General features: G+C 41.0%; 1 protein-coding gene across 2 annotated transcripts; it reads left to right on the forward strand.

The window, feature by feature from the left end:
* Positions 1 to 1883: 1883 nt before the first annotated feature.
* mnta (MAX network transcriptional repressor a) lies at positions 1884 to 17509 on the forward strand. Of its 2 annotated transcripts, XM_054596900.1 has the most exons (6): positions 1884 to 2092; positions 6112 to 6676; positions 7053 to 7094; positions 7384 to 7495; positions 14676 to 14868; positions 15109 to 17509. In XM_054596900.1, the coding sequence occupies exons 1-6, from the start codon at positions 2020 to 2022 to the stop codon at positions 15915 to 15917; spliced, it is 1794 nt and encodes a 597-aa protein (XP_054452875.1). In that variant the 5' UTR covers positions 1884 to 2019; the 3' UTR covers positions 15918 to 17509. The 2 variants fall into 2 exon arrangements, with proteins under 2 accessions (XP_054452875.1, XP_054452876.1); XM_054596901.1 differs by lacking the exon at positions 7053 to 7094.
* The last annotated feature ends 1475 nt before the right edge of the window (positions 17510 to 18984 follow it).

Raw genomic sequence — 18984 nt, forward strand, 5'->3', positions numbered from 1 at the left:
AGTACATTTGAATGGCCACAAGAGCACAGTGTTTGTGTTTCTTTTAAAGGGACTATACCCCTGTTATGATCTTTTGTATTAAGATGAGATCATTTTTTTGCTTTATGAGACATCTTCTTGGTAAATGGCTTCGGAAGTTAATCCCAATGATTTTTGACAGCGGGCATGTCTTAAATTTACACAAAGCCTGTTTAGTTCAGGATGTTCCTGGAGCCCCTCAGTCCTTCCTGTTCCTGGAGAACCTTTAGTACTGTGGTCCACTATTATTACTCTGTTGTAGGCAAACAACTTCCTGACCAGAGCTGAGTGAATAACAGGAAAAGACAACTAAATATCCAGGGCCAATTGTTTGTGCGTGCACATTCATTGTGTGTTGCAAGCAAAAACCCAGTTCCTACTCGTTCTACATGTCCCTCGGTTATACCAGGACTTTGATTTCACAAGCCTGTGTGTGTGAGAAAGTCCATAGTCTGGCTATTCCTGGGCCACTTTGGGCTGATGTTATGACAGGAATTACATTAATAAATCAACCAGAGCTGAAATAATATGATGATTTATCATTCTAGTCATTAATCAAAGAAAAAGGCCAAACATTTGCTGTTAATAGTCCCTCAAATGTTAGAATGTACTGCTTTTGTTGTTGTTGATTTAGTTTTAATCTTTTCACAACATTGAATATTGACTATCTTTAGGTTTTGGAGTTTTTGGCTGGACAAATGTTATTTGAGGATGTTTACTTATGTCGACTTATCTATATTTGTATTCCCAGAACAAATACTGTAAATCTGATTGGTTTAGAACATCATATTTTTAAACAACAATGAAGTTGCAGTTATATACTTAATATAATGCCCTGTGTGCAGTGGTGAGAGAAGTACTCAAATCTTTTACTTTAGTAAAAATAGACGAATGTTACAAGTGAAAGCCCTGCGTACAAATGTTTGTAGAAGTACAAAAGTATTGGCATCAAAATATACCGCAAGTACCCAAACTCAAAGTTCTCTTTATGAGTTATGCCATGTATGATTTAATAATAATTTATGTAACCATCATAATTTATTTGTCGATTGTTTTTATTAGCATTATTAATCTGAATTTGCAACGTCAATAAAGTTATCAAAAAAATATATAGTTGAGTAAAAAAGTACAACAATTCCCTCTGAACAATACATCAATGAGATGTGAATTTGCTGCTGTCATGGTTACGTGTGAATTACGGAGACGGTTGTCAAAGTCTCTTAACAACGGGCACCAAGCATTTAAAAATACATTAAAACATTAATGTTTTTTTATACTTTAGATAAATGTGACCAACGTAAAAGTAACGTTATTGCTATATTTATATATATATATATATATTTGTTTATATATATTATATATATATTTATATATATATATAGCTTATATTTTATATATATATATAGCTTATATTTATAGCTATATATATATATAGCTTATATTTATAAGCTATATATATATATAGCTTATAGCTTATATATATATATATATATATTATAGCTTATATATATATATATATAATATATATATATATATATATATATATATATAGCTTATATATATATATATATATATTTATATATTCGGGGGAAGTAGCCTTTGGAACTAGCGTAGCGTTTCCATAGTAACATTTCAGGGAACCAGAAAAAAACTGAAACTGTCGTAAAAATAGCTCCCGGTGGGGATTTTCACCTCCAATCCGAATCATTTCCGTGTTTTGTCCTTTTCCATGTGCTGTGGCCGGGAGGGAGCGTGTCCGGGCCTGTGGGCGGTCACAAACGCTGGTGCGTGATTCACAAACCTTATTTGTTCCTACTACTTTGAGCGCCATCTTGTTTGTAACTCTTCTACGTAAGTGGTAGAGTTCCTACCGAGGGGGTATCCGGTTACCCTTTTTTTCCAGCGTTAGTCAGGAAACCTCTCCCTGTAGTACTCTGGCGCATATTGCATTTGCTTTGTCGCCTCTTAAAAAAAAAAAAAAGCCTTTCTAAGCGGACAGAAATGAGCATCGAAACGCTTTTGGAGGCAGCCAAGTTTTTGGAATTGCAAGCCCAGCAACAACAGAAAGCACGTGGTAAGCTGGATTTTATTATAAATAAATACAACATCCGAAACGGTGAAATAGCAGATGTTAAATACTTGACAATGCAGCGTCATTCAGGGTTTGCTTTCTCAGTTATAGACAAACCCTGTTTATAAGCGCCATTCATTACCTTTTTAACACAACATGCACATTGTAGGGTAGGTGCTTTTTTATTATTATTTATAATTAAAAAGCACATTTAAGTGTCAGTAACCTTTTTAAGTTTTACTTTCATATTCGCTTTAGTGTGCAGACGCGTTGCAGAAATGTGCTGCCTCTTTGGTTCGTGTGACGTCGTGCTTGTTTTCCTCACCTTAAAGCACAGCCGTCCACAATAGCAGATAACAAACACACACTCGGGCTGCTGCTGCAGTATCGGGGGTTACTGCATTGAAACCCGCCGCCCTACAATGCGAAGCTGCACGGCAGTACTGCTCACAGCTCACATATGCTTTCTCTTTCTGTTTTGGCTTCTGGGTATATGCGAGACATTTAAAACCAAATAACCAAAGCATGCGGAGATAAAGGGCGGTGGCGCAGGGGATGCCGAGCTCGTTTTACATAATGACCTGACATAGTCCGCCGGGGATCAAGTGACTCTGGCACATGCATCTGTTCCCTCTTTAAACATATATTTATATATATATATATATAGTGTTGTGCTTCTATAACACCATGCATATGTTTCAGTCTGATCGAGTGTGTCTCTTAAAAACAACACACACACACACACATACGCACACAACTCCCTGGCCTCTCAGTCGCTTTTGGAGCGCTTTGAGTGTCTGTCGATGACGTGTGCCGACCAGCCACGCCTTCATATGGTAACAGCAGGGGGTGGCCCCGCCCCTTTCACCACGTGCGTTCTGGGCTACCCCTCCCAAAGATTGTTTGTGAGGAAGATGAGTCACTACTACGTGTAGTCCGGAGATATACCTGCCCACATCCTCGGTAGTTTATGTGCTTCTTTTCTGAAAAAAAACAAGACAAATATACCAGCTGAATGCCTAAAACAAAGACATGCATTGTGTCCTAATTCAATACGATTTACTAACTGCTGTAAGATATGTGCTATGTTAATAGTATACTGTTTGAACTGTTACTATACAATAAATAGCATAGTTTTTACTTAAAATAAGATAATCCTTTATTAGTCCCGCAGCGGGGAAATTTACAGGATTACAGCAGCATAGGTTAAAGTGCAAACAAGAGACATAGTAAAAGAAAAACAAGTATTATAAATAAGCATTAAAAACAGTAAAGAATCCACAATAACTGAATTTTATATGTACAGACAGAACAACTATTATAACTGTAATTGCACAGTGCATTGTATTGCACAGGGAACATTATACAATACATATTACTACCAACTAAATTTCACAAAGAAGGAGTCAAATGTTTTTCAAAAGTTTAATACCTTCTTGTTTGCCTACGATTTCCTGTGGCTGTTTCATTCACAATGTCACATTAATGCAAGCTCTTATCTTCAATATTGCATCCACTTAAAAATATTTGTAACTATAACCTTCATAAATGCACACAATCCAAGACAGAGCTTGTATTAGAAAAATGTAATCCTAACAAAAAATAATATTTAGAATTTAAAAGCAATCTCATTTTGTCAGTAACTTGATTAAAAAAGAAAAGAAAAAAGAGCTTAGATGATTTAAATCAGACATAAGTGTGCCAGTGAAGCATAATCTTCAACCTCCTTACTGCATTAACAGCACAGTAGAGCAGAGTTACTAGACCAGTAAGCCCCTCTCACACATGCATCCTAATGTGTAAACACTCACAGTTTTACATGTCCTTAATTGCTCTGTCAATGGCCCTACTTGAGCATTATCATATTATTACTATAATGTGTTACTGCTTCACATTTGAGGCTTGTGAACCAATTATTAGGAGGTGTAGCTGTAAATACTGCACCTAGTCCATGAAGGTTTTTATAGCTACAGATGAGGTTAAACTACTTTTGTATCAAGCTGGAAAATTATTAACCACAGAATTTCCCTGCTCACTAGGGACGATATAATGCAACAGCATAGGCATGTAGCAGTAAACAAGCTCACCTTGTACTTAAAACAAGTGGATAAAGACATAAAGGAGACGTGTGTGTGTGTGTGTGTGTGTGTGTGTGTGAGTGTGAGTGTGAAGTGACAAAATACAAAGCACGCAAGACATATTCTGAAAAGGCCTGCAGTTCAGCCCCTTCTTTCATTATGGAGACATTTGTGCTATTCAGAAAAGTCTCAGAGTGAGAGCTCCTGCTTCATCCCTCTCCCAGCTCCTCCCGCCATGCTGCATTGGGAGAGCAGAGTCCTCCCCCCCAGCCTCCCCCTCTCTGCTACTGTAGAGCAGGTCACTGTGTGGAGAAAAGTAGGCCAGTGTTTCTCTATGTGCGGCAGTTATATAATGTCTATAGAAAATCCTCTTGTTTTTCTAAGTGCTCCATAAACTTTCTCTCAGAAAAGTGTGTGTGTGTGTGTGTGTGTGTGTGTGTGTGTGTGTGTGTGTGTGTGTGTGTGTGTGTGTGTGTGTGTGTGTGTGTGTGTGTGTGTGTGTGTGTGTGTGTGCGCCACAATCTAAATGATCAGTCTCTCATAAAAGGACATTCAACATAGCACAGTAACCAGAACATCCTGTTCTTTTCTACCTTATTGTAATGTGAAGAACATATTTTTCAGGGTAACGTACGCTATACATGCAGCAGATGGTGACACATGGACTGTTGAATAGGATGCCATTAAGTTGTTCTTCAGAGCTTTCTTTGGATGAAAAGAAAGCTGTATCACTATCCTTGCAAATATTTCTGTTTGGACAAATAAATAATATATACAAATGCATGTATATATCTGCTTGAGATGGAATCTAATGTGATTTTTGTAGTAATAGTAAAGCCAAAGATTTTCGTCAAAGTAGTGCTATAATGTCCCTGAACTTGAAACTCTTTTCTTTTTAAAATTTGTAATCTGTGGTTGACTCACTACATGCAGGGGAAAATATGAGGTCGTATCCATCACATAGAAAACCCTATTTGTTTTTAACAGTTCACCGTAACCCAAATGACTAACACTAATGACTAAAACAATTAGTGTAAAGTTCAAGACAGAAATACTAGAGAATATCCAAATATTAAGCCTGCTTTTTATCTAAGTAATTGATTACAATGCAGATATCTCTGTTATCCTATTGTCCACTCAGTTGCCAGTTTATGAGCTACAGCTAGTTAAGACTAATGCAATCTAATACAACAGTCTACATGAATGTTATAATGTTCAGTTTTGCCATGGATATTATGGTTTTATCATTGGCTTATAAAAATGTCAATGACAACCACTTGTGTGTGACATCTCAATACTGAACATCGCAGCCCCTGCCATAGCAACGAGACCGCCTCTTTATACTGCATCCACACATTATGGAGAGGGTGTCTTGAATATGATTGGATTGAACTAAAAAGCGAAAGGAAGATCTTTGATTCCAACTCGTCTTTTATTGTCAAAATACTGAAATATAGCAGGTATTTTGAAGCTTCTCGCGTTTTCCGGAGCATGTCCAGCAATTACTGACATTGGTTTCAAAAGTGATCTCCAGTAACGGTTAAACTTCCACATAGGTTTTTATTACACCCATCACAACATACAGCATGTCATGTCCGAGACATAGGGGACATGGCAAGGGTTCCCTCTGTGTGGGGGGGCTTGTTAGTAGAGATGTACATCAGATGTAAATGATACATAAAGACAAACATCTTACATCGACATCAGTGAGTGCTCAAAGTCAAATGACAGCTCTTCTCTGTCATGTGGACAAAATGCTTGCTGCATTCGTAACGTTGGACATACTGAGTATCAGGATCCCGCAGCTTTCCCATTATTCCTGTTAAGGCCTCACGTGTTATTGCCTGTTTCCTCTGGGTTTTTTTCCGGTTCGGCAGCTCATGTTGGCGCTTGATGAATTGTTTTCTCCTCCGGTGTGATGACTTTGCCTTGTTTCTTCCACAGAGGATGAACTAAAGGAAAAGCAGCGTCCGGTGCAGTTGGTGGAGCAGAGGCGCTCTGATGTGAACTATAACTCAACGATCCACATCAACAATGTTTCTAAAGCAGAGGAGTGCCGCCCGGCGCCCGTCCCACCCTCTCTGCCTCCCCCCTCCATGCCCATCACTGTCATCCCCATCCCCATGGTCACCCCCAACCCAACAGGCTCACCCACGCTGCCTGTCGCCACGCTCTCCCCTCCAGCTGCCACCATTCTGCCACGCTCTCCACAACCCAAACCTGACCACTCAGCCTCTGTGCTGACCGCCAACCACAAGCAGCTGATACAGAACCACCACCATCATCACCAACAGCTCATCGCCCAAACTAATAATGCTAAGCTCCAGCAGCTGACACACCAGCAGCTGGTTCAACGCTACCCTGGCTCCATCGTCTCGCCCCCCCAGCAACACGCCTTACTCCCTCAGCCGGGCCCCGTCGTCCAGCAGGCTCCTCTACAGAACGGCCCCATCAGCCGGGGGAGTCCTCCTGATGACGGCCGCCAGCTAGACAAGAAGAGACCTGGAGGGTACGTCTATATACTTGTTTACATTATGACTTAAATAGGAGTACAGCTGAGTATTGTTTTAATTGATCTGTTCATGTTTGTCAATCAATATATCGGTGTATAAGACGTTAAAAGTATAAAAGTACATTTGACCTGTAGCCTCCTAAAACCACTCAAATGATTCGCCTTGTAATGATCTGAAATTGGAGAAAAACAAGCAAAATTTAGCATTTGTGAAGCTGTTACACTACATGTATTGATCTTTGATACATTTGAACTAAACTAACTGCTAGCAATAAAAACAAGAGAACTCTTCTTTGGTTGACTTAGATTATTTTTGTCACATTGCCCTTTTAAACACCAAATTCTTACTGTGCTCTCATCTGTGCTCTTACAGGGCAGGCACAAGAGAAGTGCATAACAAGCTTGAGAAAAACAGGTGGGTTCAACCTGTCTACCATAGGGTCTCCTAAAAGAGAGCGCAATCTGAGGTTATTTGTATTGTTATATATTAATAATATTGTACTAGTTACATAGTGTGTTGTCTCTGAAACTGGCTTGTTTATTTGTAGTTGTTTAATTTCAATGCTGAACTTCATCTTTTTTTAGTTAAGAAACACCAATTGCAAATATTGTTGTGGTAATCATATGCTAATAAAATAAAGCCCAGTGTGGCCCTGCCATTTCCGGCTGTCTCACGTCTCCTCTCTTTGTTTTGTGTCTGTCAGACGAGCACACTTGAAGGAGTGCTTTGACACGCTGAAGAAGAACATCCCCAACATTGACGAGAAGAAGACTTCCAATCTGAGTGTGCTGAGAAGTGCGCTGAGATACATCCAGGTAAGACAAGTCTAGTTTACTGATTCAAAGTGGTTGTTGTATGTTCGGCACAGACCTGTAGCTAAACAACTATACTATACTATACGTTACTATGGCAGACCTTCATTTTATCCATGGTCAAACCAAATAAAAAAATCAACTGACCCAATACTTACCCTATAAACTTCGGCCTGTGTACTGCTTTCGTCAAATACATCAGATCGGCTCATATGGGTACATGCAAAACGGCAAGGCCACGCCTCATTTCTGGGGATTGAAAACCAAATATCCTAGAGCTATCAATGTGTCAATTTTACATTTGTTTAGATATAATGTTTGTTATATATACAATTCTGTTGCGACATTGCCTGTACTTGAGCATTCGCGATACATAAAATGAAGGTTCTTGCTGTCATGTCTCTTCAGTCTTCCCCCATCCGACACAGTGGATGGATATAGGTTATCCAGACATCTTTTTAGATATTTGATTGTCTCAAGTTAAGCTAAGTGTTGGCTGTAAATAACCAAACTGTTAATATACAACTGTTTGCCCAGAGGCTGATGCGTAGATGGAGAAGTTTAATGCTGCTATATGGTATTTATGTGCCTCTTATCTTAGTGTGAAAGTCTCAATTAACCTTCTACACAACAGCTTTTCCTCTTTTTTTCCTGCCACCCTCCATATCCAACGGAGACTTTCTTTCTCCAAAAAAGGGAGTGCAGCCATAATGATGACGTGAATCATGTCTTGGTAATAGCTTCCCTTGAAGCATGACATTGACATGGCAGTGGAACAAAGCGGAGATCAGCGTTCTTGGAGTTACATTGGTGCAAACAACTTTAAGTGTACAGCATAGCATTATTAATATAACCAGTTTGTTTAAAGTACAAGTTCCTGCTCAGGATTGTATTCCCCATAAAGGGGCGTGGTGATGAGAGCCTATTCTGGATGACATATATTCCTCTGGTCTTGCCAAGACTTGTTTTTGTACAAGTTTAGAAGCATTTACGATGACTACTGAAACAGGGAGAGTCCATTTTCTTGAAGCCACACTGCATTAGAGCTATAGTCTGGTTTCCAGGAGGATGTTTCTATAATCAGCTCTGATATCAAAGAGATATTGATGTATGGATGTATTTTATTCCACCAAACATTGGTAATTTACATTATACTAAGTATGTCCTGCTTTCACAAAACAGTCCTTGATGTAGTGTTAAAATGATTTTTCAGGGATGAACTTTATTTGAAAGCACACGGAGTACAAGATAAGTGATGTTTGGTTGACTTATCTTTAGTGTAGTCTTTGTTCGTCCCAAATAAACATTTACTTCCAATAGTCTGACCAAAGAAGTTTCAAATCCTCCTTTCAGCCAAAACTTTGTTCCCTATTTATCACTTTATCACCAGGTTTCAGTCAAATTCTTCTTTATTCTTGCATTTCCTGCCTTTGGTATTTCTACATGTAGCATCCTTCTATAATGCAGAATCTCAAACTCGTCCTCATTTATACCATTTTTAAGCGACACTGTGTTTGATATAAAGAATATGTGGTATGTCTACATATGACTCACCATGTGTTTGCATCATGCTCTCACTCTGAGAGTATCCTGGTTGTAAACAGCTGGTGCAAAGGTTAACCACTGGCCTTGTTTAACTCTTTCAGACTGACTGTGCTGTTGAGTGTGTCATAGTGTAAACTGTGGCTCATTTTTCTTCTTCTCCTATAGAGATACTGTATGGTGGCAGTTTTAAATCTGAGACACAAGTTCACCCAGGGGCCCAAGTTGGCACAGAGTGTTGTAATTTAGTAATGGTGGTCATGTTTTCTGTAAATGTGTTCTTATTAGAATTGCACGGAAGCTAGTAGAACTGTTTTTAATACCAGCAGGGAAACAAATGTGGTCCTGGAGACGCGTACTACCACAAAACTGGTTTTAAGTACTTTGCCAGGTGTTTATGTTGCTGTCTGTGGACAGATTTCGCCATTATCAATAGCAGCACAATTGTGCAAGATGCAGTCCTGAAACTTTACAGGTGTGTTGTCGTAATCTAAGTGAAAGCCACATTCAAAGATGGTTCACGGCTGGCGTGATCCCATCACAATATGGTCTCTAGTTGTATTTACATTTGTCTTGTGATGACTGGGGCTTGATGTTTGGCTTACAGAATGATTAAGTCAGTATTTGGTTATACTCCGTAGTGATGGGCTATTTGGTGTGCACATCGATGGTCCTTCTTGGTTATGAGCTTTAAAGGCCTCTATGACAGAACCAACGCTGTACATATTTCATATTATTATGTAACTGTGGTGCAGGTTTACTAATGTACATTTTGCAGAGCGCAGTGTGCTGCTGATTTGATGCTCTTAAGAAGCAGCAGTCTGGTTATTCCTCTCTGCGCGTGGATACTGAGAGAAACTAGGACAGCGTGGGTGCAGAGCTCGTCAGCCAATCACCCCCCCCCCCCGTGTGATGAAGCAACACCGTGTTAAGAGTGTTGTGTTCGACTGCCAGAATGACCTGCCTCTCTTTTCCTCCTATCAACAGCCCAGCTATACGAGGGTTATGTTTAAAGCAAAAGGGAAGAAAATGTCTGTTTACAACCCGATCGTGTCTACCTAGACATTTTTTGATGAGCTCATGAACATTGTCACAAGAGCAACTGGATTTTTCATCAGCCGGGCTTGTTTTGGAAGGAGGGGAGTAAAAGAAGGTATCTTAAGGTGATGGGGAGCCAAAACAAAACACGTGTTCACGCTGGCATCTCGACATGGGTGGTGCAGACGCGTGTCCTGTCTGCATACACCTCCTCCCCACCCGCCCCTGTCGTAGCTCTCCTCTGGTTTGGCAGCAGAGAAGCAGCCTGCACACACAAACACTGAGTTCAAGAGAGGCTTTAGGCTCGACATCATGGTGATTCATCTTGCCTATTATCTTAAGTGTCAATTTGGAAAAATATGTGCAGCCATGGTGGTTTTATCAGTTCTCCACAGAGAGTCACTGGCTTTGCCAACAGCTACGTGATTCAAGTTTCACTTCGTCATTTCAAATGACCGGAAACCGTGTTAACAGCTGTACATGGTGGTTTTTTTTACGTAAAATGTATTGCATCTTGTTCCTGAAGGCTTTCCCCTGAGCCTGTAGTGGTGCTGCGTAAGCCTTGGCTGTAAAATAAGCCTTGATGCATAAGAGCTCCTCCCCTCTACTCCCCCTCCCTTCCTCCCTACATCCTGCCTGTCTGAGCTTTTAAGGCCACATGAGCAGCAAGCACATGGCTAGCCTGAGCTGCGTGACGTCACCCCCCCCTCCCCCGTGCTCGGGCCCCGCCCAGCACTGCAACAGGCAGGACTTGCCGTACCACCAGGCTTAGCTGCCAGCAGCAGGGAGGGAACATGGAGCGGTAAACACAAGGCTCCGTTTACTCCGCTCGCGCTTCATTTCCCCCTCATCGACGACGGAAACTCGTTCCTCCACTGCTTTTTCCCAGAATGCCAGTTTGAAACGTGTTGTGCCATCTGGTGGGGACAATCTTAATGTAGAGGTGGTGGAGGTTTGGATATGTGTTTTTAAAATGTTGTCGGTAAATTACATTTAACTGTGCAATAATGGCATATTTCCCAAGAAGCCTTGCCTCAAAACAAAGCCCCGTTTTGACGTTTATTATTCATTCAGCCTTGAACATTAAAAATAATCAGTCCATGGCTGTCAAGGTCACTTCTCTTTATTGTTTCAAGGTTTTTTAAGGTCTTTGTGAAAGTCTCAGTGAAACTCAATTCCTTCTTTTGAGTCTACAGTCAAATCCAACGGCTGTTACATTTGCTGTGGCACATAAGCATGTATAGTATTTACCTCTTGGGAAAAATGTGATTTTTCTTTGTAAAGAAGGAAAATATTTTTATCAGCAGGATTGTCTCCTGACCAGTTGTTTCTATGTGATAAGAGCAGCTATGAACCACAGCACAGAAGTGGAGAGCAGATTTGTTGCCTCACAGTACTCATGCACTGCACCGGAGCATGGCCTGGACTATCGACCAGTCCTTAGCCACGATGAGGTAATTAGGTCAGTTATGACCAGCACAAGCTTGCACACAGGGAGTGGTATGCAAAAGTAGTTTTTTTTATATTCCACAGACAAGCCTGTTATTGTTGAACTCAGGCGCCATGTGAAGTTCCCTTTAACTGCCTGAAGGCACAGTGAGACAAGGGTTCATGGTTACCACACTGTCACAAGATCTGTGCAGAAGCCTGAGGTCTGCAACGTGGCCTCCTGTGCTCCTGGCCCTTTAAGAAAAAAACAGCCTTGTGCCGTCTGCTGCAAAAGTGAGTCAGTGAGTACAGCTTGTATTGCTCTCTTTCAATCCCCCGCTATCTGCCGCCCTCCCTCTTCCGTTCTCTGTGGGGCCATGTGCTCAGCACTCGCATTGCTTGTGACAGTGCTTGAGCGGTGTTTACCTTATACACACACACACACACACACACACACACGCACACACGGATACTGCAGCCTTCCCCGTGTACTGATCTAGAATTTCACAGTCAAACAAAGCCAAGGTTGGGCCTTGTCTCTGAAGGAGGAGTTTCAGAGGCTCATGTGTGAAGAGACAAAGGGTACTCGGTGTCCCACCAACCTGGTGACTTGATTAACGGGGTGATGCGGGCACGTGGGATCCATCTGCAACGGACTTGGCCGTCTGGTTTTCATAGTAAATCTCCGACTGGCTGTTTCTCAGGAGTCAAACGCAGTGCTCCGTCCACCATGCGCACTGTAACGGGGAGAGTTCAGTGGGTCTCGGTGTTTGTGGAGCGATTCTCTCCATGAGTCATAGTTTGTGGCATGCACAGTTGTGGCGCCGCTCACACAAAGCTGCCTGCTTATACATGCGTGTTAAAGGGAGGCTGCCAGCCCTCCGTCCACGTGACACATATTTTGCACGCTCTTTATACCATTTCATTCCGCCCCGCTGACATTTATGAGATGGATGCGTTGTTAGAGAAAATCTTTTCTCCATCCACGTGACTCATCTTTTTCCTTGTGAGACACGGCTGTGAAAGACATCTTCACGCGCTGAAACACTTTTAGGAGAAAACAAAACGGCACCTTTTTGGCACATGACGGTGTGCATGTTCTTCCAGGTTACCGAGGAAACCTTGGGAGGTTTTCTTCTGTTTCCATGACAACCAAAGATGGGGGCATTTCAGTATCATTTGTTGAGACTGGGGATACTGTAAATGAGTTCTGACTGAAGTACCGATATCATCAGCTCTTCCTGACGGAGAGAGGCTGTCTTCAGATACTCATCTGTGTCCTGATGTGCAACACGTTATTCTGTGGAGTATATCATTCGTCCTGCTATCCATGCTTCAGTTAAAATACAATAACTTCATTGTTTGAATATCAGTGTGTGTGTGTGACTGAGAAAGACTGCAATACTTGAATTCTTGTGGCTTTCCAGAAGCACTCGACCACTTTCATAAGTAAGGAGATACACAGCAGACAGCAGTGTTTCCTCCTTTTTTCTCTCTTTAACAGTAATGAGTAAAGACAATTTTGGTTCTAATTTGGTGTTGGCTCATATTTTAAAAACCAGTACTTAAAACTTAACTGATAACACTGCCAGGCTGATATTAGTTCATTACAGATATATCGGTTTGTGTAATTAACTGTGAAATGGCCGTCTCAGTATGTATCATTATTGGCCTGAAATTCCTTATCTTTGAAAAGCAGATTAAACTTCTCATTTATGTTGATTTTAATTGGGATAAATTAAGATATTCTCATGGCTATATTTTGCCAAACAAATATGTTAACTGGACTTCCTCTGAGTTTATATTTATGTGTTTGTGTGACTGAAAACACCCCCAGTGGGATGCAGTCCAAGCACAGACCGCTTTACCCTTGCATTTCTAATCCTGGATAATGACTAAAGACAGGTGCTGAATTACACAAAGCCTTACTTTTGTCCCCCTTTTTATTTATGTAAATGTATATTTTGTCCTGTAGAAGTACACGCAGAGACCACGCTGATAGAAATCTCTCTACAACACATACACCCTTTCCTCATCCAGCTCTCACAGAAGATGACCTGCACATGTACTATACACACACACACACACACACACACACAGAGACACGGTGGCATTAACACTAACAGGGAGTCCACCCTTTGGGGAAATGGCTTTATGATCCTGTGTCATCAGGTTACTGGTAACAGGTTTCACACAGTGTCATTTCCCTGAGCCTCTCAGTCTGTGTCGGATAGTTTGACCGTGCTGAGCTTGTCATGCAATAAATTATATGGAGTGTTCAATTACAAAACACAAATCCCCTAACAACGTAGCTCTATCCTCCTGTCTGTATGACCTCAGCTGACCGGTATTTATTTGGGAATAAGTTGGGAATTAGAGCCCAATTAAGGTTTTTGCTAAACATTTCTTTATTGATTTACATGTGAAGTTTAATATAGTTTTCACACATTTCCTCCTCCAACTCTTCCTCCTGTTGCCGTGTACAGAGAAGTCCAGCTCACTTTGTTTTGCTTCGTGTCAGCTGATGGGTTAAAGGAAATTGGGTCACACAGAGCCAGTACCTGGAAGCACCTTCTACTTTCCATACTCGTCCCTCCACTCCTTCCTTCCTTCTTCCCTCCTCCACCTCCTCCCGCTCTTGTGATTCTTTAGCTCTGATATTTTGCTCCATGCACATGTTTATTTAATTCCCAAACCCATTCCAAATGAATCAGCTGTAAAGACAGCATGAGCATTAACATAAATAACAGTAGACACCTTTTTTTCTAATGGGTTGTACCTTTTCTAGGACCTACTGGTTTTTGTTGGAGGCTCAATTAAAATGATAACTTAAGGCCACTAAAGTTCTCCCTGAGTTGAATCCTGTGTTGAATTGTCTGTGATGAGTAAAACATACAATACTTCCCTCTGAAATGTGATTCGATAAAAGGTACTTTATAATACTATATAAGTGCCTCAAAACTAGTATATCACACTCTAATGCAAAACCATCAACTAAGGTGTCAAACATTAACATGGAGTTGAATCAAAACCTCTCTCTCAGGATCATTTCATCTTTACTTGTAAGCCTAATAGACTAGTAACAAGTTGTACATTTACTTCATGGAGTCACCCACCTCATTTTACAATCCATAATGATTTAAAAGTTTTTCCATCTTCTGTTTTTCTCTCTCAGACATTGAAGCGGAAAGAGAAGGAGTACGAGCACGACATGGAGCGACTGGCCAGAGAGAAGATAGCCACACAGCAGCGATTAGCGGAGCTGAAGAACGAGCTGAGCCAGTGGATGGATGTGATTGAAATTGACCGAGTCCTCCGACAGACCGTACAGCCAGAGGAGGACCAGGCTTCCACCTCAACAGCCTCAGGTACACTGACAGTCAGGGCTGGATTACTGGGGGCCTGAAGGCATGCCCCTGTGTAAATATTAAGAATATCTTTTAAGTGATGTTAATCCTATGTGAATTTCTGACCTGCAAAATGACCCACCAACTACAGCACCAAAGCAGCTGCTTTTTTTTAATATAGGTGTTAGTTAAATGAGATTAACTGTACAAATCACATTGCATCTGATAATACTGATATTATTTCATCTGTTGGTGTTGCAGAAGGTGAAGACATAATGGATGATGACCTGGAAGATGAGACTGCGCCAAGAGCCCAGACTGCCTTACCCGCCGTGCCTCAAACCATGAAACCTGAGCTCCACAAGACTGCAGTACCCACTCAGACCCCGACCCGGACGCCCACCACTACCTCCTTCATCACCCAACACATCTCCATCCAGCACAAAGTCCCTCTGCATCAGCCTCAGCTCCAGCCGCTGACGTTGACTCCTCCACAGCCGGTGTCCAGGCCTGCAGCCCCACCGGTACTCACAACATCCAGCACCCACATCACCACCAGTCAGCCCCTGATCCCCACCCACACACAGATGGTGACCGCCTCCAGCCTACACCCCACAGTTATTGCCCACGCTTCAGTGTCCCATCCCTCAGTCATCCAAGCAGTCAACCACGTCATCCAGGGAGGGGGTCCCAAACATATTGCCCACCTGGCTCCATCCACCACCACCACCAGCACAGTCCAGTTAGCCCCCGGCCACCAGCCCATCGGCCACATCACCGTGCACCCGGTGGCTCACCTGAGCCAGCACCTACCCTCCCTCTACCCCCAACCGGTGAGTGTCACACAGTCAGCTGTGGTCGGTCACATCACCCACACGCTAAACCACGCCCACCCACACATGAACGGCACTGCGACTAGCCAACCAGCTGCCACCATTGTTGGCAAGCAGACAGCAGTGAGCACCCAAATGGTGACCCACCACCCACAGCTGGTGGGTCAGACAGTGCTCAACCCTGTGACAATGGTGACCATGCCCTCCTTCCCCATCAGCACTCTGAAGCTGGCTTGAACACTGCCAATAGGACCACCAGGCTGGGAGATGGAGACGCCCCCTCAATAGGGGAGAACCACAGGCCTCAGACCAGGCCACCGACGAGCCCAAAGTGAGGGCGGAGGAGCTGCTGGACACCTCTGATCCAGAGTTCCACTATCATCCTGAAGCATTACAGCTGATATAAAGCCAGGAACATTCCTTCAACAAAACCTCTTTCTACGAGTCCACCACAGTGTCCTGAAATCTTGATCTTGAATTCAGGACATGGATGAAAGTCATCCTGTTGAGTGTGTGTGTGTGTGTGTGTGTGTGGCAATATATGGTCAAATGATTAGACCCTCACTTGTCACCATAGTTGCAGATAATGGAGCAGTAGTCATTTTCACATGAGCTTTACAGAAACTGCTTCGTAGAGAAAGATGTTGCACCAATGGTACGGTATCCATGTCCGCTCCCTGTTACAGTGTTCATGTAGGTACTGGTGGTTAAACTCCCTGATATCACTGTGCCTGCTGTGGATTAACCAAAAGCAGATCATATATTCGGAAGGCTACACTGGGTTTTGAAGCCTGTGACAGTGTAGGATCAGAGTGCTAGACCCGCCATAACCAGCACGCTGGGAATGTGATTTAGAGGAGCTCCTCCTCTCCAGCAGAGGCACATGCAGCAGGGCTGGAGCGAAATCGCGGACTGAACTAAATCCTGAACAGAAGCTGCAGTCCTCAGTGATGGTGCGTACAGCAATAGCACGCCCTGCTGGCTCATTGAGTTCAGTTTAAAACTACTATCTCTCTGACAATGACGAAAACAGTTCCAGTTAAGTATAATGCTGATGGATATCATTAAAGAAACAGCCACTCGAATTAAAAGAATACACAGTTTTGTCACGGTTTGGTTTTTAGTGTTGGGCACTCAACTTGTTACTTATCTGTCGTATTTGTCCTTCAAACTTACCGGTCGGCTGTTCACTGAGCACAAGTACAAGTTTAAGGATAAAGTTATGTTTTTGTCTCGGCTGCTTATGTTTTTTAATATTTCTGCCAAATAGAATCCGTTTGAGATGCCCCCTAAATGTAAACACTTAACGTGTGAGATATAAACTCAGTTGAGTGAGTTTTGAATGTGAATACATAAAAAAAAAAAAGGTCCATAAAATGTAGTTACGTGTTTTTCTTTGCTGTCTTGCAAAGCAAATGGTAGAAGGATGTGTGTTTGCATGCTGTGAAAGCATGACCGTGTTGATTAGTGATGATCTTGAAAGCAAGGAGCCATAGTGCTGTCTGTTGTGCTTTGCTGACTTTGATAAGTTGCAGTAGGAATGTTAATGTTTTTAATCTCAGAGTTGAAGCTCTGTCATTCATAACGTGTTTGGATCGGTTTAAAGTGATCTCAACAGTTGGCATACATCCAATCAATGTGTTTTGTTTTTTTCAAGATTATCCTTTTCCAAAGCTAGCACTGTGAAAATCTATATAGTCTCAATGAGCAGCAGTTTAGCGTAGCACTTGCTAGAACAGCAACATGCTGTGTTCTTCTTGTTATATCTGAATGTACTGATCTATGAAAGGATGTGGAGTAGTGCACTCATCAGAAGTTAAGCCCCCCCCCCCCCCCCACCCCTTTTTTAAAGAAATATGCGATTACTTTATTAAAGTATCTTGTGTATGTAAAGTGTAACATTTAAAACTGATTTTGTATGTTTAAGATTTGCTGTTGCTTGTTTCATCTGGAGAATAGCTTTTTATGTTCAGACTAATTGATATTGGTATTTGATCATAATTCTTTTTTTTAACTGGGACCATGTACAGTGCTGTATATCAGGAGGTGGAGAATACACAGACCTTTTCCCACCTTGATATTACATTTGGCCACTCTGGAAAGTATTCTCCCGTCATTTTTTATTTTATTTTGCTCTGATGCAATATGATTAAAGCAGGGACTCTTGTTTTTTTTTTTTTTTTACTAAATAATTGCCAAGATAAAGTAACACTTTTTTCACCCTCATATTTTATGCAAATAATATTTAAAAAATAATGTTGAAATCATATTGTAGAAAAACAAAATGGGTACAAATGAACAGGGATTCAGATACTTGAAGAAGCAACAATATACTTGTGTGTTTTCCCTATGGAGAAAGTTTAAGTTGTATATAGCCTGTAAATGTTGGGCTGCATTTAGATCTAACTGTATTATGTAAAAAGCTGGGGGAAATATGTAAAATTAAAAATTTATAAAAAATATACTTAATAAATTGTATTATGTTTACAAATGTCTGGAGCTGCTTTTTTTGTTGTTGTTTTTCACCAAACATTTATTTTATGTTATTTGGACTTGCAGCAATACAAAGTGCTTGCTGTCTTTTGCTTGGGAACAATTATAATGAAATTATTTTTGCAGTTTTTTATTGCTGCAATTAACAATTATTTTAATATCAGTTGATCAGGCAGCAATTTCTCTCAATCAAATGTTTGAGAAACTAAAATTGGATATTTATTTATCTAGTGGTTAATTCTACATCTCTCATGAAAAAGTCATAAAATAGCATGTCAAAAAAAGTCATAGTATAGCATGTCTATAACAAGAAATTGCATTGCATTAAAAGACAAAATAAAAACAGACAAAACCAGGGAGGGAAATGTCACAAGCCACACTGGCTAGTTGTTCAAAAGAAGAAGAAAAAAAAAGTGAATTGCCATCAGTTTGTCTGCATTTTTCTCTTGTAAAAATATGTCATGAAAAAGTCTTAGTATAGTATGTTCTAAAAAGTCATGAAAAAGTCAGTACAGGATGTCTAAAAAAGTAATTAAAAAAATCATGGTATAGCATGTCTAAAAAGACAGTATATGATGTTGCAAAAAGTAATGAAAACAATCATAGTATAGTATGTTGAAAAAAGTCGTAAAAAAATTATTAGAACAGCATGTCCAAAAAAGTCATGAAAGTCATAGTATAGCATGTTGAATAAATTCATTAAAAAAAGTCCTAGAATATTATGTCTAAAAAGGCATAGTATAGTCTGACGAAAAATGTCAAAGTATAGCATGTCCAAAAAAGGTCATTGCATAGCATGTCGCAAAAAGTC

The sequence above is a fragment of the Anoplopoma fimbria genome, chromosome 1, assembly GCF_027596085.1.
Source record: "Anoplopoma fimbria isolate UVic2021 breed Golden Eagle Sablefish chromosome 1, Afim_UVic_2022, whole genome shotgun sequence".
Taxonomy (NCBI): domain Eukaryota; kingdom Metazoa; phylum Chordata; class Actinopteri; order Perciformes; family Anoplopomatidae; genus Anoplopoma; species Anoplopoma fimbria.

Bases quoted from the DNA above. Each gene is read 5' to 3' on its own strand.
- mnta (XM_054596900.1), top strand. From the start codon at position 2,020: ATGAGCATCGAAACGCTTTTGGAGGCAGCCAAGTTTTTGGAATTGCAA. The intron at 6,677-7,052 runs GTACGTCTATAT...GTGCTCTTACAG, and splicing joins GACAAGAAGAGACCTGGAGG to GGCAGGCACAAGAGAAGTGC. The intron at 14,869-15,108 runs GTACACTGACAG...TTGGTGTTGCAG, and splicing joins TTCCACCTCAACAGCCTCAG to AAGGTGAAGACATAATGGAT.